This window comes from Cricetulus griseus, chromosome 4, assembly GCF_003668045.3.
Source record: "Cricetulus griseus strain 17A/GY chromosome 4, alternate assembly CriGri-PICRH-1.0, whole genome shotgun sequence".
Classification (NCBI taxonomy): domain Eukaryota; kingdom Metazoa; phylum Chordata; class Mammalia; order Rodentia; family Cricetidae; genus Cricetulus; species Cricetulus griseus.
This window is the reverse complement of record NC_048597.1, coordinates 141,138,663-141,159,810: the sequence shown is the minus strand read 5'-3', so window position 1 is coordinate 141,159,810 and position 21,148 is coordinate 141,138,663. Positions and strand designations below refer to the sequence as shown.

General features: G+C 40.5%; 1 protein-coding gene across 3 annotated transcripts in view; it reads right to left on the bottom strand.

The window, feature by feature from the left end:
* The window catches only part of Opcml (opioid binding protein/cell adhesion molecule like), a 522,006-nt gene that overhangs the window by 225,995 nt on the left and 274,863 nt on the right, over nucleotides 1-21,148 (bottom strand). For all 3 annotated transcript variants that reach the window (XM_035444368.1, XM_027411722.2, XM_027411723.2), the window contains exon 2: nucleotides 13,149-13,381. In XM_035444368.1, the coding sequence (XP_035300259.1) occupies nucleotides 13,149-13,381 (233 nt within the window). The remainder of the gene's footprint in view (nucleotides 1-13,148; nucleotides 13,382-21,148) is intronic.

The following is a 21,148-nucleotide window of genomic DNA, read 5'->3' as shown; positions in this document are numbered from 1 at the left end:
CTTGCCTCCTCTGTGATTCTAGATCTTGCCAACTTGGTAATCAATATTAACAAGCATAAGCATTAAGCTAGGGTTTACTTGTGTTGGATAGCTTTGTGCCAAGGACTGTGTCCATGCTTTGAATAACAAATCAAGTCATTTATCTACATCTTATATCATTATATTGATTGTTAGCATTCTTTCCTCTGCAACATGTGGTTTGGATAGGGTGCAGGTCCACATTTGTGATCAGATCTCAGGTCACAGAGAGCTTTGGACCAACTGCTTAGTTCATTTGAATTTATCCTTTGATATTCCTGGGACAAGGAGGACCTCTTAAACCAAATTATAAATTTACTTAGCCTCTGTGCTTTGCCCTAAAATCTCTAATATTTAAAAGACCCAATAACAATTCTAAAATTAATGAGCATCTCTTCTATAGCATAGAGAATATTCTTTTCTGAGATTGACCTCAATTAAAGTGGCATTCTAAGTGCAGGATTTTCTGCAGCTTTGTTAACAGCCATTCACCCAGCATATCCAGTAAACTCCCTTCTGCCTTCAAGTAGCAAATAAACCATAATGAAACCTCAAAACTCAGAGAATGCAAGGCTCACTTATCCAGGGATGGCCCATAGCCCAAGTAGCTGTCATGTTATTTTGACCATGTGAGTTCTATCTAAACAGAAATTAAGGGCAAATTAAGAAGATTAAAAGGAGAGAAAGATTTGAAAAGAGAAAAGAAATACTGAGAGAGAAAGTAAAATATCTATTTCAACAATATCTTCTTCTAAAACTATTTATGGTAAAAAGGGATTAGAGATCTGGAATTCCAGCTATATTAAATTAAATCCTAGATCCCTGTTCTCAGACACATGCAGGACTGAGAGCATCAATCCCATCATGACAAAATAGCCCCTGGGAGAAGGACTCTTCCTGGCAGTGTGCCACTTGCCTCTTATAAACTGTTAACCGTGGTAATGAACCAATCCAAGAGACATATTAATAATGACATGAAGAGACACGTTTATTGTTGATTGTTGAGATGGTGGCAGATTTATTGCTTGCTTGCCAGGAGGGAGGGTTTGGCCCAGCAATGGTACAATTAAAAACAAATTGAACACAGGGACAAAGAATCAATAATCTAACAGGGCAACTTTTAGTTTGCAAAATACAAATATAAATTAATTGACCTGAACACAGTTGCTAACTGGTCATTAATGTCTGCTAGCTGGCCAATCAGAGCACATAATCCACCCATTAAATTCATTGCAGCAGGCTGGGTTTGTACACTTTGGTCTGACTGCTGGGGCAGCCAATAGGGGGCAGCTTGTTTGAGGGTGATTTCCAATGCCACTAAAGAAAGATAACTGGGTGGCAAAGTTTGCCCATAAGCTCTAAATTTTGGACTGCTTCCAAAGAGTTCACTAAGCATTTACTTATCCAGCAGATACATTGTTGGTGCCTACAGTTTGTGCAGTTTATCCTAAGCAAAAAGAAGCAGATGGAATGAATCCGGGCATGCTGCTGTTCCTGATGTGGCCATCACTTATCTCCTGTGTGTTTCCCAGCAAAGTCATCCTTTGACACACTTGTCTTTCTTAAGAACAACTGATATTTTCTCACTCTTGCACATAGTGATAATTAGAATGTATTTCAGATATTTTGGTATTATTGTTATGTATTGGTAAAATCTAATGTAAATTTATTTTAAAGAGATGCTTATGTGCTCATGCTAATTTAGACTGGCATCCCTAAGGAGTACCTGTAGTGAAAAACATAAAGTTTCTTCATGCTCTTGCCTTCAAAGAACTTATAAGGAAGGAGAAAAAGAGTTAGATTGACCAGTAAGTGTAAGTTCATTAAAATGGCAGTGTAGGCAATTTTTAGTGACTGGAGTTTCAAAGACAGCCTGTGGCTTTGGGATTTATTGGCTCTACAATAGTGCTTGTAGTGTGGAAGACACTAGTCCTACGTAGCTATCTCAAATCAAAATTCAATTATAATTAGGTATGAGTTGTAATTCAAAGTCTCAGTTGTAATGGATGTATTTTGGCTTCTTATTGGCCATGTGTGGCTGCCATTCCTTATATTAAAGAATATAAGGAATTTCCTTATGTCAGGAGTCTAGTGGGCAGCATGGCTTTTTGTTGGATTTGAAAATCCAGAGAGAAACAGAACAGTCAAAACAAGAATTGTTGGAGGGATGGAAGGAGGGCTGGCTGCTAGAGATGAGGGGCTGTAGGGACAAATGCAGTGGTATGTAGGATGCCAAAATGGAGAAAGAGCGATTCACATGGAAACAATAAGATGACCCCTGAATCCTCAGCATGCACAATGATGACCTAAAATGTTTTTATAATGTCATTATCAAAAGCAAGTCATTAACAATTCATCATGAATTTCAAGATAACTAGTAGGGAGGACTTTGATTCTTCCCAGCACAAAGAAATGATAAATGTCTGAGGTGATGGATCTGCCAATTACCCTACTCTGATCACCACACATTGTTTACATATACTGAAATGTCACACTGAGCACCATAAAAACACACAGTTACTGTCTGTCAATTAAAACAAAAATATGTTTTAAAAATCTGAGCATGTGCATCAGTAACACTATGGAAACACTGTCAAATTAACTCAAGATGAGAAAGAGATTGACCATAAGGTGTCAGGATGGGACAAGCCAATGGAGAACGAGAGTCGTCATTGTAGGAGTACTCAAAGGAACAAAGAGAAGAGAAAGAAAAGACAGGAGAGGGAAGAATGAAAACTTAAGCTAAAGTTTTACATAAAGATGCCATTTCCACAAATAGGATTGTGAATCTAGAGGAAAGACGAGGTCTTGGATTCAAGAAGGAGAGTTCAGTGTAGAGCATATGGAGATGCCCAGGCATGGGGAATGAGAGAGTGGAGTTGCAGAAGACTTTATGAACTGAGAATGGAGATATGGAGTCACTATGAGCTTTCAGAAGGAAGTCATGGTTACCAAGATGAGGAAAATGGGAGGAGGGAAGAAAAGGCTTAGGGAAGATAGATCTAGGCTGAAGAGTCCCACAAAGAAGGAAGTTCCAAGGACAGCAGATTCTGTGCCCATAACCAGGCAGGTCAGTCACCCCTGCTTTGAGAAGCAGAGGAATGCCCTCCAAAAAGGTGGGGGATGGGCTGTGGCTACAGACTGGACTAAACTAAAATCCCAGCCCTGGACTTACCAGCTATTGACTTAGGACAACTTCCATAGCTTTTCTGATCCTGTTTTCCCATTCAAACTTAGGAAAAGTCTTACTATCTTCGGAGGAAAATAGAATTGGATTAGAGGATTGCCACATCACTCCATGAACATTGGTCAAGGTTTTGACTATTTAGAAAAGTTCTTGTAATGGCTGCCTTATGATAACCTTGCTTCACTTCTATTTCCTTTCATTTCTCCAATAGAAGAAAACTGATAGAGAAATAATAGCCAAAGGCTTTGGGTAGTTTTTTAAAGCCAAAAAGGAACAAGCACCATTGGTAGTTAATATTATTATTTTTCTTGAACTTGACATGTGCTAATTAGATGCTCAAGGCTGTCTTAAGAGGTCCAGGTTGGGCTTCAAGTGTGAAGCCACTTGCTTTGTTGTAGTCGACATTACTACTCTGAACTGAATTTCTCCTGATGCTGAACTATGAACAATACTCCTGAAGGATGAGGTTCCAAGTGTTGCGATGTTAGGGTATGATGTGACTAAACAAGGATGTGAGAAACTGATGTGGATTAAGAGAACTGATAATATTACAGATTCAGCCTTCTAATGTACAGTTGCTCTTCTGCTCCCAACACCAGAATGTGTGAAAAAAACCCTTTGTGCTTACAGGAACTGTTGGCTGACCTCAGAGTGTAAGCTGAGATCATCATGAAAATTAAGGAGAACACACAGACATTTCATTTCCCTCCATCTCCACACAGTGATGATCCCGAGAACAAGCTTTATATGAGTCCTAGTTTATTTTATTCTACTGTAAACAAGGTAGACAACAGACCTGGGCCCTGCTACTTCTCTTCCTGGCTTCTGCTTCTGTACATATATCCAAAGCAGATGCCAAGACTGGCAGCACCTTCCTGGATCGGGTCAGAACTCTGTCTCAATCCAAAACAAGCCCACATGCTTCCCAAGCCTGGACTCCAATGGAAGACAGAGGGATGTCCTTTTGGCAGACACATCAACCACCTTTGACTTGGCAAGCAATTCATCTTGTGTCCAATTCTGTTGGAGTCTCATTTACTTTGGAAAATATCATCTTTTCATATTGATACCTTGAACAGAGGACAACTGCTGCAAAAGGATCAAGTGGTGCCCACTTCTCTTCCACATAGACGCTGACCACCAATGCAGTAGAGCGTGGCACTGAGTTTCAGAGCCCACAGGAGAAACAGACATGAAACCTGTCAATACTGTATGTGAGAGTTTAAAGTGCAAATGTGTGCAAATGCCAAAGTGCTTGAATCCTAAGGTCTCCATTCTGAAGCAGTGGAACAAAGCTTAATATTTCTCCCCACAGTAATGTGAGGATGGGTCCAATTAAACAGAAAACCATCTTTTCTATAAATGTGCTTTGGATTGTATTGTTACAGACTGTACATCATATCATGAAAGGCATCGCAACCTGGAAGATTAGGTGCATCAGATGAGCATCAATTCAGTTTTGACTCTGGAGGTATCAAGTTCAGATAACAGCAAACTAACCCCAATTGAGATCAGAGAAAGGTTGCCCAGAGTACAAGGATAGACCTCATTCTGAATCCCAGGACAGGAGAGACTGCTGGGGTCAGGCATGGAGGAAGCATGCACAATTTTAATTTATTTTTTACTGTCGACTGGATTTTGGAATCATCTGAGACTCATACCTTGGGTATATGTCTATATGCTTACAGACATGTTTAGCTGAGGAGGGCAGACTCAGCCTCAGTGTGGGCCTAGAACTGGGTAAAAGGGGGAAGGTGCAGGGAAGCCTAGTGTGTGTATTCCTGATCTCTTTCCTTCCTTGACTGGAGAAGCAATGTGACAAGTTAACCCATCATTCTGTCACCATGCCTTTTCTGCCATGATGGACTGAATTCCATTGAACCATAAGCCAAAATAAACCCCTCTTAAGTTGATTCTGTCAGGAATTTTGCTATAGTCAAGCAAGCAAACAAATAAATAATATTCCTGTGAAGGAAGATTCCCAAATTATCTTCTTTTATCACATGCTCCTGCAAACAATAATGCCATCACTGATTCCTTCTATGGTTTCAGCTGCATTCTAAGTCACTCTAATCCTGTAATAAAAATATGCAGGGCCAGGGTCAAGGTGGATGCAAGGAAGGCTGATGACTGAGTTTGATCCACAGGAACTACATGGTGGAAGGAGAGAATGGAAACCTTTCAGTAGCCATAACATGTGTGTGCCTACACATACATACACACACACACACACACACACACACACACACACACACACACACACACACACCAAAATGTAAGAAAAAAGGAAGAAAAGTAACAGAGGTGATGTATAGATGCTAGATAATATATGATGGATGGCAGATAGATAGATAGATAGATAGATAGATAGATAGATAGATAGATAGATAGATGCATACATACATACATACACACATACATACATACATAGGTATGTACGTACATACATATATACAAGTAGAACAGTTTGATGTGAGTTTTCAGGTAGGAACCAGGGAGGAGAATTATCATTTCTTCTTCATTTTCCAACCCAAAAGGTGGACAATATTCAGCGTTACCATTGATGATGCTATCAACAGGCCCCTAAATTTCAAAGAGTCCAGATAAACTATAAATTAGTAAAAAATTTGTAAGCAACTTTTCTTATTGTCCCATCAGTGGGTAAAAGTGGAAAGGACAGACAATTCCAGTTTCAAAAAAATTCCTTCCAGACATTATACTGAACAACTATAAGACAGAAATGACAAGTCACAGAAAGAATTTGAAGTGAGACATTCAGCCCACCCCTGCCTCCATGTCCAAACCAGGGAAAGGGAGACCAGAGATCACACTTTGTACTGTGGATCCTTTAGCTTGCGTGATTCTTTTTTTTTTTTTTTTTTTTTTGGTTTTTCGAGACAGGGTTTCTCTGTGCTTCGGAGCCTATCCTGGCACTCGCTCTGGATACCAGGCTGGACTCGAACTCACAGAGATCCGCCTGCCTCTGCCTCCCGAGTGCGGGGATTAAAAGCGTGTGCCACCAAAGGCCAGCTTGCGTGATTCATATGCACAGATGCATAGAATGGCTGCTTCATAGATCCTGGCCCAGAACCCTGTTTCAAAATGAGAGAAGAGGTGAAGGGGAAGAGGAAGAGGGTGAGAAAGGTAGAGAGAGAGAGAGAGAGAGAGAGAGAGAGAGAGAGAGAGAGAGAGAGAGAGAGGGAGAGAGAGATGTAAACACAGAGGATTTTATTTATTAATGTTTGTTTACTTATTTATTTTTGTTTGTGTGTCTGCCTGTGTACGGAGTAGGCAATGGTGCATTAGTGTGGACCTTAAAGGACAATTTGTGAGAAATCAATTTTCTCCCTCAAACATGTAGTTCAGGAGAATAGACTGAGGTCATCATACATGGAAGCAGGTGCTTTTACCCACCGAGCCATCTCAGCGATCCCTACAGAGAGGATTAAAGCGTGCATGCTGCACAGAGAAAAATCAGTTTTACTGCATATTGCTCATCCCAGGGCCAGGATCCTGCAAGGCAATGCCCTGAAGACACAGGCCTGCCGTATTCAGAGCCAAGCTTAGGCTGCCGAGTAAGTTTTCTTCTGCCCAGGTTTGTTCTTTTCCACTCTTCCACCTTGCTCCTTCAAGGTGTGGTTATAATTTAAAATCAAGGGTGAATAAATTAAATTTATTTCAGGTTGACTGCTTGCTTTTCTTTAAGCTCATAATTATACACGTTAATTCAAATGACTGTGTAATATTTGGGAGAGGGGAAATCACAGGGGAAGAAAAGGTTTGGTACAAAGGAAGAGTTAGAAGTGGTTCAGTCTCTGAAAAAACCTTGTGCCTAGTGGCTCTGCCTGTACTGCCCTGCTGGAATCCCTCCACCCAGGTGCTGATGGCCCCCATACCACATCTGTAGCAGAGCATATGCCGTTCTCCCTAGCACCTTCGTAACTTGTCCCATAAATGGCAGCATTTTCCTCCCTGTTCACTTAGCTTCACATTAGCAACATGGTAGAGGAACACAAAACTGGGGGATAGAGAGCAAAAACTACCTAAATTAAGAGGTGCTTGGCCACTTCCCAGCCAGCCTAATTCATTCAAATCACTCCTGACTCCCTGAATCTCAATTTCTTGCTTTATAGAGTGGTGACTTTGTGCTCTGTCTTCCAGGGATTTTGTAAGGAATAATCAAAAGAGATAATGCATGCAAAGTGCCTTGTTGACTATTTGTATTTTGATAGCTTTTTCCTCTGGTGCCAAAAGCTTAACCCAAATGAATAAATGTAGAGGAGGGAATTTAAAACCCTTACTAGCTCTATCAGCTAGTGCCGTTTCAATCTAAGCCTCGGTTTCTTTATTTGTAAGATGTGAAGATGAGGTATATTATGTGGAGTGGATGCAAAGATAAATAGAGGCATGGTTAGTATATAATGTAGCCAACGTCAGAGCTGCGTAGGCAGAAATGTAGATTTCTTTACATGTTAACTGAACATCAGATGTCAACTGAGCAGGCTTCAGGTAAAAACACCCAAAACCTTTTGTGTACATAGAAATTGCAGAAGCTTTTTGTAGAGTTTTCTATGTGTGAATTTAATAGTGTTCATACTCCTTTATGTCTGTCGTTCTCGTGTGTGTGTGTGTGTGTGTGTGTGTGTGTGTGTGTGTGTGTGTGTGTGTGTGTGTGTGTGTGTTCCTATGTTGTGTGAATCTGTATGGAGGCCACATTATCTTCCTCCATTCTATTTTTTTTTAGGGAGGATCTTTTACTGTATCTAGAGTGTGTTGATTCAGCAAGAACTGGCCATTAAGTTCCAAGCATCCCCCTTCTCTCCAGTGCTAGCATTACATGCCTGCATTTTATGTGGGTGCTGGGGATCTGAACTCAGAATCTCATGATTGCATGGCAAGCACTTTACTATCTGAGCCATTTCATCTTTTCAAAGATTCTGCATAAATCTAAGCTTTGCAAAAAGCATACATTTCATGAAGAGAGATACCTCACAGACCACAGATTTCTAAGCCAGCTGAGAGAATAGACTGAGAGTATCAACAACCCATAAGCAAAGACAGAGCAAATTTCCCTACTGCATCCATTCCTAACAAATAGCAACACCCCAGACCACCAGCACTCATAGATCTGCTGAGGTTTCAGAATGTTGAGAGTTAATGAAGATTAGAATGACAATTAAATCCAGGATCCCCAAAGGAGCCGGGGTTTTCAGTACTTACATAGGATAAAATGGTAACATTTAAAATGTGTACCCCTGGAGGGATGAGCTACTAGAAAATTAATTATCTTCTTTCTGCCTCTCTCCAAGCCTCTTTGTACCATTTATGGCATCTTTGGAGTCCCTCCCTCACTGCTCACTTTCTTTTTGGGGCTTTGTCCTTAATTTCTAATGGTACAATTCAGTATCGCAGTAAGAAAGAAACAAAGCAAAATAATGCATGCGCACACGCGCGCGCACACACACATATATACACACACACACATACACACACACACACACACACACACACACACACACACACACACACACACACACACACTAAAACACAGAGAAATTTTTCCATGGATCTAGAGCAGAGAAACAAATAAGCATGGTTGGCAGTAGACGCATTGGAATAGGCTGAGATGTGATCTTGCAATTGTATTATTACAGAACAGTAACAGCCATTGAGGAAAACCTCTGGTCAAGAGAATTGAATCTCTAGTCTGGGTGGAGTTCTAACATTAAAGTTGGGCTGGATCAATCACTTAACCAAGAGGCCACCCCTAGGAAGGCAGGCTCTCCCCTTATGCCACAGTAAAAAGGGAATAAACAGCCCTTTAATGAGATATTTTATCTTTCCTTCCCAGAATCCCACCCACCTATAGTGCATGTAGCTTCCTAAGTCTGACCACTTTTCCTTTTCCTTTTTCTGCCTCTTTTCTTAGCAGGCTTGCCTTAGCAATTCTGGGTCTGTCAACATTCTAGGCTTCTTTATTCTTTCTCTAAGGCCTCCTTCCCCTCCATTTAGCTGTCAGTCCACCATGTGTCTGACCTCCATGCCAGCTTAAATGGCATGGCTTTTCCTTTCTTTCCTCCACTCTCCCCTCTGTACAGCAGTTGAAGTTTGCAGCATGCCTGCTCTGGGGTCGTATTTATTTCAAATTCCAAAAATAATTGTCATTAGCTCTAATTTATGTCCATTCCTGATTTCCTTTTAAATGAGACTAAAAACCCCAAGAGGGGACCCTTATTTCCCTGTATCAGTGTGGTTGTAGTTTAAGACCCAGCCCTATTCCTGGCTTACTGGGAACCATGGCTGGTCCCCAACCTCCTGAACTATGGGTACCTAATTTGCAAATGGAGATAACAGTCAATGCACTGCTGCTTCCCAGAGTTTGTTAGGAGAGTCAAATGAGACAGAGATTGTAAGCATCTTTGAACAGTACTAAAGAAATGTGTGCAATCTGGAGCATCCTTATTATGACACACCTCTTAGCTTGTCACAGTCTAGCCTTCTACTCCAGGGAACAGTCTCCATCACTATCCTCTGAAACTCATCAGATAGTGCCTGGCTCACTTCCATAAACCTGTGTGCTTGGATAGGCTTCAGGATCCCTTGTTCAGACAGTGGTACAGTTGCTGAATCACCTCACAGATAAACACCCCCAGTGCCTGCAATGCTTCAGCATGCTAATTGATGGGACTGGAGATAAATAAGTCATGATTCTTGTTGCTCTCTAGGGACAGTTAGCCTCAGCAGCTCAGCCACGACCAAGCTAGTAAAGCCCTGACAAGACAGAATCTCAGACACTGGCATTAAGCTACAATCACACCTTTGTGTTATCACATCCAGGTGATGCTGTTCTTTCAGAATGCCACAACATTTTATCTCTGCAGTTAACATCAAGGCCACCATCACTTCCTCAAATTCAAAAATATAGGTGTCCTCATTTATCTCTTCCTCAGTCAAAGCATTAAGGATCAATTCTCACCATTGTCCCTAGACAACAGCTCTTCCATTATTTTACATTTCTCCAGGCAGGTCCACAATCCGGCTTCATGACACTGTTTTGGATGCTTGATGCAACTTGTAGCCTTTTCTTGTCCCTCTGTGTCTCCCATCCCACTGCAGTACCTCCTTGATCAGGTAGCCAAGTGAATTTTCCTACCATGACTAACCTGACCCAGAGCCACAATTCCTCACTACTCTGGGTTTCTTTTGCACTCCTTATACAGTCTAAATGACATTCTTACACAGGATTATGTGGTGACATAAAATGAACTTCTCAGTGGCCAAGAAGTACTGGAGGGAACAATGGCTGAATTTTAATGAAGGTGGCTTGTAAACAGGTAGACTTGGGAACCAGTCCTATCTGACCCAAGGCAGAGCATCTCTTGGGCCTGGACATTGCAGTAGAAAACAAACAAACAAAAAAGATAGAAGCTGCATGGGATGCCCTCCCTTTTGCTAATGACACCTAATTTGTAACAGTAATGATATATTAATATTGTCAAATAGACAGAACATAAATAAACATTTTAAAAAGCAGACAAGTCACATCTCGGAAATTTTTCAGTTTTTCTTATTGCAAAATCAATACCCATCAGCGGTTTGAAATTAAAGGCAAGATTAGGCCTCAGTTTTCTACATGCCTTATTGTATTCCAAAGGCTTTCTACTCGGTCAGATAAATCTTCTTTAAGAGGATTAGGAAACTTTCATTATCTTTATCTAACCTGAACTAACACCAAGTCTGAAAAATTAATCTATAGACTGGACAAAAGCCGATGGCTGCTGGGAAGAGAGAGGAACTTGGCTTCTCTCTCACTGAATCGCAAGAGCAGCAGGGTTGCTGCATCTGCCCCCTGAGGATTCCCGAATTGCTCACCAGGACAGGCAGGAATGCCCTTGCTCACCTCATGCTCCTGGCCTCTTACTTAATAGGAAATCCCATGTGTGGATTGTTCTGGTAACAGAGCATCCTTTATCCTTCAGTCACCTGCTGGCTTGTTTTTGTACTCCATAAGCTCATAGGAGGCCAGAGCTGGGCCTTGGATACAGAGAATGGGAGGAGCTGACTTCTAGGTTAGGAGAAACTGTTGCCCCTGGGTCCCTACTCTCACACTCTCTATGAGTGCCCCACACACATCAGATGACATTATAGACTTCCACACCACACTTCAGGAATTACCCAATGTGCACTGCAGAGGCATCATCCCTGAAACCACTTCCTGTGAGCTCCATATGACCTGTCTCAGTTCTCACATACTTATATGTTTGTATCATTCTGTTGATGTCAACAGCCTTGGTCTGTTTGAGTCTGTTTTAATATAGCCCCGGACAGTTTCTTTGCCATTTCAGTGCCACACCCTCTGGATGTGAAGACAACTGGGCTTTAAGGCCATAGGTGTGCCACCTTCAAGGCTGAGAATCAATGTTGTGGGATCAAGCAGATGTGTCAAGCAGATATTGGAACATTCCAACGCATCTTCAATCACTAATCTCACTCACTGTCCCCACTGTCCTTTGAGAAGGGACATGTCTGTGCCTTTATTTCCAGATAGCAACCAATCTTGATTCTCCAAGCAGTGATCCTTAGCCAATCCCCTACCCTTTGGGTGGAACACATATATTGAAACCAGCAACATCTGTAAATGTCCATTCCATGACAGGCTCTTTTGAATCCCTGAAATCATGTGGAGTAGAGAGAACCAACAGATTAGATAGAAGCCAGGCTCTAGCACTGTGTCTTTCCAAAGAGCTGCTGAGGAAGACAAGTTATAACAGACCTATCTCTGTCCCAATACATCCATTGCAAAGTGTCACAGAGGTAGGTGTGGATACTGAGATGGTAATGACTGCTCTGTCCAAAGGAAGAGTGGGCATTTGAAACGGTTTAAGTGAGTGTGAAGAGACTCCAACTTCCATCTACTGTGGTCTATGAAACCAACTTAAATGAGTTATATCTAGTTTTGGAAAACAAAACAAACAAACAAACAAAAACCCCTTCTGGCTATGGAGGATGGTATACACATTTCACAATATAAAAGTAAAAGGTAATTTACGAATTCTCTTGAGTCTATGCCAGATAGAATCTGATAAACTAAAGTTTCTGAGTGTTCAGTGGATGTCTCTAAGACATCAGCTGGGTGCTTGAGCGAGGACAACCTAAGCTCCTCATTGGGATGGAGTACTTCTGTTTGAAAGTTCATTCTTACCATAATAACATAATTATCTAAGCCACAATGGCAATTGTGATAGTTCAAAATAAATCTATTTTTCTTACTTGCCTTACCTTAACATTGTTTTCAAATTCTTATGACTGTTCTCTGCAGGTCTTTTAAACTCAGTGTTTAGTATCTGACATCTGAGATTATTTATTTGTAGTTAGTATAATCAATAGCAAAAGCCATCAAAAATACATGTGATATTATGCTTGGGCTAAACTGACTGAGAATTTTTTGAAGAATTGACAATGATGCTAAAGCATCTTTCTGCTCCTTTTAACTATATGAATTCATTTCCAGTCTTAGCCCCACCATGGGGCTGTGAGGAAGTATAAACATAGCAGGGACACCAAAGAGGACCTAACTGGATAGAACTCAGCATCATTTCTAGAACACACATGGCCAGCTTCACATCAATATTAGCCTTTTGTTATGAAACAAGCCTAAGAGAAATAAAGACCTCTGTGATTAACACTGCATTGATCTGTGTTTGAATCCTGCTCCATCTTCAAATGCTAAGTCTCTTAAGTCTCTTAAGAAAGTTCAGCCTTATATGCACAAAAGCTTCCTGGTGAGAAAAAAAAGGGCTGGAGAAATTTTTTAAAAAATGAATAACTTTTAGAAGATTTTCAATTCTCAACTTTGCATCTTTATTCATAGGCAAAAAGACCAAGGTTACTGTCCTGGAACTTCTCCAAAAGGAACATCAGCCCAGGTCTAGCTGTAACTTACCTTGCACTATGAGGTGGACCCTGGAGGTTTTGGGGTGATTGTCTGTCTGCACAGAGCAGGTGTATGGACCTTCATCATATACATCCACATTCTGGATCATGATACTGTATTGGGTAGGCGTGTTGACCAAGATGATCACTCGAGGGTCTATGGACCACTTGTCATTCCCAGCATAGAGGATTGTGCTGCGGTTTAGCCAGGCCACCCTGGTAACCCGATCATCGATGGTACACCTGTGAGGGATATGGGGAGAGGGTAGAGAGGGGAGGAAGAAAAGAGGAGGGAAGAGGGAGGAGGAATGAGAAGAGAGAGAGGAGAGAGGAAAGGAGGGAAGGAGAGAGAGGAGAGAAAGAGGTTACTCGTGTGCTCTTATATGGAAAGGAGGAAATGAAACAGCAACAATCTGAAAAGAAGACAATCAATTATTAATGAAACTTTGTGAACGCAAGGCAGGGGAGGCTTGAATCACCCAGAAGAAGCCATGATATAAAATCATTTCTCCTTGATTTAGGAACATATTATATAAATATCTTGCTTGCACATTGCGTTTTCCCTTACTTTACCCTCAGGCTTATATGAAAATTAGTTTATATTTCTTGAGCACATTTACCACATCGCTGTAGCAAAGACCCCAAGGCACAAGGGACAGAAAGTAGATCAGTATTTCAAATAGGTCACAGATAATCCATGAGCAAATACTTAACTTGTAGTTAATCAAGACTTGAACTTATTTACCTCAGACCTCCTAGGTGCTCGTAATCTCCTTGTGCCCCTAAGCTGCACAAAGCCTACAAAGATGGGGAAAATTCACCTTAGCAAACCAGGACTTTCTCAGGCGCTCCCAGCTACCTCTGAAGATTGCAGGGGAGGTAAGATTCTCAACAGCGCCCTCTTCCTTTCTGTACTCCTCCCTCACCCCGTGACTGCAGCTTATAATCACAGCAAGCCCTTCAGCTCGTCTTCCCAGCTAGGACAGGCTGGGAATACAAATAACAATTTCTTGTTGCTGTGTATAACTTGCAGCTACCAACGCCCATGGGAGAGACAAATGTGACTGTAGCTGGGAAAGAACATTGGCAAATGTGCCTCATGACTTGAGAACCTGAGAAGAGATACAGAAAGACCCAGAATGCAATATGAGAATGAATGTGCTCTGAGGGGCCAAAGATGTGTACACCCACAGATTATTGCTGTACACTCACATAAGAGACTGGAGGCAGAGCTGGCATCCTTGCATGGACAAGAGACAGGTGAGTCTTAACTTCTGGGTAAGAACAAGGCTTTCCACACAGTCTGACTATCACTGGGTGGGACAAAGAAGTGGTCCAAGCAGGTTTAAGAGACAGATGGGCTCCTAAGAACACAGGGTGGCAAAGAGAAAAACCTCTGCAAAATTCAGGAGCCACGATAAATGCAGGTAAGGAGGAGCAGCTGACGATGCTAACTTTTATTTGGGGGCAGTTTTGTAACCTTCAGCATTATTTGTAAACTGATTTAGTTAAACTGTAGCTTCAAATAATTCACTTTTGGCCCATAGAAAATAACTCACCTTAAAATAAAACTTCCTGAGAAGTTTCTTTGGTGGTAGGGAGAGAGAGAGAGAGAGAGAGAGAGAGAGAGAGAGAGAGAGAGAGAGAGAGAGAGAGAGACTGTGTGTTCAGTGGAATTTGAACACTACAATGATTGATAATCATGATGATCTATCTTCAAAATTCATGAACAAGCTCTTCTCTAAAAGTCATAAGTATATATTGTTCCTTTTTAAACTTGAGATTCTTCTATTATATGTCCTCAGCATGATGCATTTTATGCTTGAAAACATTTTATTGATCACCTATCATATTTATCTGTAACAAAAATATATAGAGATTGAATTTCAAATTTCTTTTATGTTCTTTGGCTATAAAACTCTAAGTAATAATATTTGCTTTTAAAATGAGTTATCACCACAAATGTAAAATTGACAAAACAATATAGATACCTTCCACATTTTAAGTAATAATTAACCATAAAAAGTTAACTTGGAGTGTAAATACGGAGCTTAATCACATGGGTAAGCCTGGTTATTTCAAACCACAAATTAAGAAATCATTTACTTCTATAACGAGATAACATTTAGGATCAATTCTATTCTGCTTTTGCTTTAAGGAAACCTTGTTCATATAAGCACAAAAATGGCAATGAAAATCTTCTATACCAATGACACTGAATTTTCTGAATGCCTTTCAAGATATATGGCAAAAAACTGCAAAGTAATATAGCTTCAAAAATTATTCTGATAATCTCATGGCTGACAGTTCAATTAGTTCCTCTTTCAATTTCTTTTTTTTAATTTTATTTATTATGTATACAGTGTTCTATCTGCATGTTTTGCCTGTACAACAGAAGAGAGCACCAGATGTCATTATAGATGGTTATGAGCCAGCATGTGGTTGCTGGGAAATGAACTCACGACCTCTGGAAGAGCTGCTAGTGCTCTTAACCACTGAGCCATCTCTCCAGCCCCCTCTTTCAGTTTCTTTTAAAGCAATGAATTGAAAAAATACATGGTTTGCAATGGGGTTTGCGACCCAATACTACATTCACTCAGTTTCTCAGTACCTGGACAAAGTGTACTTACCAGGGCTCATCCAATAGCTATTAATGACATGCTATTCTTTCCCTAGAAATATCTGATTTAACTCACTGTGCTCAAAAGTACTGTTTTCATATGTTAAGTCATACTGCCCTCTATGAAAAGCATCTCTTTGAGTTCTGGCTCAAGGGCAGAGGACTCACAGTGTTGTGATGAATTTGATACTGCTGTGAGAGTGAACCTTTTATGCTTTACTTCTGTGGGGCCCTTCTTTAAGGATAAAATGCTGTTGGTAAGAGACATGATGGAGATTATGGGAAAAATACTATCACTTGGATGATTGTAACGGGGCATACTCAAAAGAGAAGTGGTTCAAACATAGGCAATGGACGATGTCCTTCTGCATGCTGTGTATATATGTTTCTCTTATTGGTTAATGAATAAAGCTGTTTCAGCCAATGGACAAGCAGGATTTAGCCAGGTGGGAAATCCAAAAATGGATAGAGAAAGGTAGTAGGCAGAGTCATGGAGATGCCATGTAGCTGCGAAGGAAAATAGATATGCAGGCATCACTAGTAAGCCAAGACGATGTGGAGATAAAAAGATTAATAGAAATGAGCTAATACTTAAGAGAGAGCTAGCCAATAAGAAGAAGCCTAAGCAATAGGTCAAACAATTTATAATTAATATAAGCCTCTGCTTGTTTATTTGGTACTAAACAGCTGTGGTACAGGGCAGGACAGAAACTTCCATCAACACTTACGTACTTTATCAAGCAGAACAGATGGAGAGAATTAGACATCTTTTCCTCAAAAACTGTTACTGTCTTCATAGGGAACCAGCAACTGCAGACCGAATATGCACATAGTCCCTGAAAATTACCAGAGCTGTAGCATAGAAGTGTGATTGGTATTTATTAATCCAAACCCATACTTCCAGGAAAGAACACAATACAAGTACCCTTCAAATGGTCGGTTTCCCTCAAGTAGATGCATCCTAATGAACATCATCCCTGGCTTGTCTTACTTCCTCTTCAGCAGGGCCCCATCAGTGGATATGAAGTACAAACAGAAAGGAGTATCTGAGGAAAGCCAGAGAAAGGAGTTCTCAGAAACTATGAGCAACAGAAACTCTGTAGACTGGTAGGGTTGGCGGAAGAGAGCATCTTTCTGCATGACAGCTCTTGGCTCCTGGCTCCTGGCTTCCTCCTTGCACCATATGACTCTGCTCTGCATGGTCCTCTGAACAGCAAGACAGAAACCCCAGGAAGGATTTGAGCAGTGTGCCTAAGTAATCTTCAAAACCTCGGCTCTCTCCCTGCTATTTGAGGCAATGTGCTGGACTCTCTTTAACAAGAAGCACAGAAGGGAAAGTGTTTGATGTCAAATAAGAAAAAGCCAGTAGGCAAGGTGAGGAGGGTTAATGACAAATTTCTGATGTCTTGAAAACTCCTAGACATGTAAAATCTTTTCAGTCCAAGCCAACCCTACCCAGTAGTCCTTGGTGGAACAGAACTCATTACAGCTTGGTTATAAATGACCCTTAAAAGTAGGAATTGCTGGCTGTTCCTCCAGGAGTACATGTGAGAACTTTCTATGCATTATATCCATTTCATGTAACCACCTTAGAGAAACAATTTGCCCTATCCACGGTTCACAGGTAAGGAAGTGGAGGCACAGAGATATTCAATAACTAGTCTCAGCAAAGAGCTAGGCCAATGAAAGCAGTGAGTGATAGGCATCTTCAGAGGAAGCTTTGAGAATCTCTGGCCTAAAGTCTGAAGCATTTGCCTGGCTGCACTTAATCACAGTTGTGCAACTCTACAGCACCTATCTATTTTCATAAATGGCAAAATAATTTAAGAAGAAAGGAAAGCCATCTAGTACCATCTTTTATGTGTCCTTAAGCCACTTGCAGTGTGAGGAAAGTAGGTAGAAGTAAGATTCAGGGTGAGCCAAGAAATGCCTGAAGGGCACATTGGGGACTAGAAGGCAAATGTGGCTCTCCAACTCTACTGAGTGTGGAACAGTAATTAAAATGATTGGTTTTTCTTAGTATTCTTTGGTTTTGTTTCTCATTTTCAGAGGTGAAGCTGCAGTTCAGGCAAACCTACACCTGAAAACACAGGTTTCCAGACTCAGTAAACATGAAAAACTCAGGCCTGCTCCCTTTAACTTCCAGCCAGAGGGCAGGAAGGACTTGAGAATTTACCTTTGCCAAGCTCCCCCAATGCTGCCCTGCAGAGTCTACCTTGAGAACTGCTTTCTTTGAGGAACTAGACAAGACATTATTCTGAGCATACAAAAGGTGCTTTGCTGGAAATATTACCTCCTTGTGTAGGCTACAAGATGACTAAAAGTTGGAAACTTAGCATCCCCATCTTCTCTTTGGATCTGACTCCTTTACTCTTGATCATCTGTTTACTGCTACATAGAAGCATGCTCATTGCTCAAGTTGTGTCTGTGAGGAAACCATTTGTACCTATCCAACATCTTTCCCCTTCAAAGATGAAGAAACAAACAGCAGAAGCTGGGCAATGTCAGCTTTTCACAATTTCTTGTTCCAGATTCCCAAAGGATCTTGAACTTCTCAGATAATTGTCCAAAAACTATCGTTACTGTAGGTCCAGGAACAGCAAAGACTCCCAGGACAGCCCACCTCCCAGATAAGAACAATTACCTATGATTTCCAGGCCGAACACTAGAGTGTTTGCAATCACTTCCTAAGAGCCAGGCTGCCCCCTCAATCAGTAAGGATTTCTTCAGACCTCCTTGCTGAACCAGACTAAGACAATAATGGACTGACCAGCACTCACAGACACTGACCCTGCTCAGTTATGCATCCTTCTAGTCCCTTGCTCATCTCTTCTTCCCCTTAGCCTAAATGCCATGCCAGGACCTGAAGGCAAACTTCAGGCCACTGAACCCTCTTATCTGTGCCTGTCCCATGTACATTGATTAAATCCTGCCCTTCTGCTTTTCACCATCACTTATGTAACTAATTAGCTTACTGAGATGGGTAGGCAAGCATAGTCTGTTGGGGCTGCTAGTGGGGGCTGGATCTTTTATCTTAACTTCATTTATAACACAAGCTAATTTTTTTGGTCAAAACACTCCATTTCCTGAAGTGTGAAATCTGCAAACTTTTAACATTTTTATATTCTTTAGGCTTGTTTTTTTTATTTTATATTTGACCTCTGTGAATGCAAAAGTAAAACTGCTACCATTCAACTGATATTTAATGAGCACCTACTATATATAAAACAACTTTCTTCAGCAGAGAATAGAGTGAAGAGGCAAATTCCCTGTCTCATGAAGCTGTATTTCATGCAAGACAAAGAAAACCTAGAGATATAAACAGATCAGTTCCAGAGACTGAAGCATGGAGTAAAAGGAGCCATGGTGAGGAATGGAGGGAGCTGTGGGGGTTGTGCAGTTCTGGGGGCAGGTGGGAGGAAATGTCCAGCTGGAGGCTGAGTCAGGTGGTGAATGTTTACCACCCTCAGCCAGAGAGCAGGAGCATGCCTCTCTGGAAACCATGTTCAAACTGAAAACTAGAGTCACATATACACACAGAAATCTGCAGGATAGTAAGATATTCGTAGACCTGGAGAGCAAGTCTTTTAAGACAGATTCATGGTGGATTCCTCCTGTATTAATAACTATGTTATTATAATAACATAATAATGTTAATGCTGGAAGCATTTGTGACTGGTATTTGGGGAAACTGAGACTTCACCAGAGAATGCCTTCATGTTCCCACTGTTATTATGGGAATGGTACTTGATACTCTGCCATATTGAGGAGAAAGTCAGAAGATGCTGTTCAGGCTCTGATTCCAACTCATTATTGTAAATCTACATTCTCTTTGTAATATGATATTAATGCTGAAGATCTTTGAATTGTTTTTCAAATTTACACAGCTGAACTTAAGCATTTAATATTTCATTTGTTGCACTGTAAATACCACATGGATGGGGACAACACTGGCACTGTTCATTCCATGTCACATCACTTCCCACGGGCCACCTGGCAGCCAACAGGTGATTAACATATTTATGATTTAAAAATGCCAGACAATGTTTCTCAAAGTAGCATCAAAAGAACATTCATAAGGTAAAGGAAATGTCTTTGGGGATACACATACATCATATAGAAATACATCATATGCTTTTTGTCTCTCTGTGAGGTATGTAAACTATATACCCAAATGCAAACATACACACAGGGTCCCAGGGATACTTTTGAGTATTTCTCAATCTAATTTTTCATTTATATTATAATTGGGGAAAATGTAACCCATATATATTCTGGAAATGGCAAGGTAACAATTAGATTTAAATATTCAGGTTTGTACTTGTGTCTATTATCACACTGCTACAGAGGGAAGTCCTTCTATTCTCTCAGGCTAATGAGAAAAATACAGAGGTGACTTATGGGGTCAGTGATGCATTCCTGCCAAGAAAAGCTCAATGAGACCAAGTGTGCTGTGTAATGAAGGTCCCCTAGGGTTAGGATGGGGAGACTTAGTCATCACATTGTATAGGCTAAATTGAAAAGTAGTGGCCTATGGCTGGTGGTGCCATGGTCCAAGATGCAACTTGGGATGCTATTTTAATAAAATTTCATCTGTATCATTAACTGAATACTGCAAATCCCAATTTTGGTATGTTTATGTGCATATAACTTATATTTTAAGAATTTAGAGTCATGTAATGGAATATGCTCAAGGCATTTATATCTAGTTTTATGATTCTATATAAACTTGTTTTAAAATAATGTTACCTCTGGGAAACTATGAAAATCGTTTTTCTATTCTTGGTCTCTAATGTAATCTTCTATAGAGCCCTCAATTTAAGAAAAGTGGGTAGAGGCAATGTGTTACAGGTGAAGGTCCCAAATACACTTCTCTGGATTTAGCTCATTAACAAGCCTTCTAATATTAGCTTGGTGCTTGCTTGTTTATTTTTAATTTTACTTTTTTTTTTTTTTTACTAATTGAGAGTTAAGTGACTTTCTGGTAAGAAAATTCTTACTATCCCAAACCTTTCTGCAGTTCTTGATATAATACCTCAAAATATGTTAATAATACCAACTGGAAAACAGGAAGATGATCCTGCTTTAGAGAAGTCATAGAATAATAATAAATGATTTTTCAGAGTAATAGAACAGGCAAGCCCACCTGAAATACCTTTAAATCAACTCCCAAGGCATTCTAAATTGCAAAAGCTATTCTCTTGGGAGGCTTTAACTTCTCTGTTATTTCTTGAGTTACAAATAGAGCCAACTCGAAAGCATCAACAAGACCCTAAATTATGTAAGGGAAAAACCTTTATGATTCAGACAGTTAGAAATTCAACAGCATAATGACTATGCTCAAACTAATATTTGTGCTAAGATATTGGCTGAGAATATCCTGAGAGCCT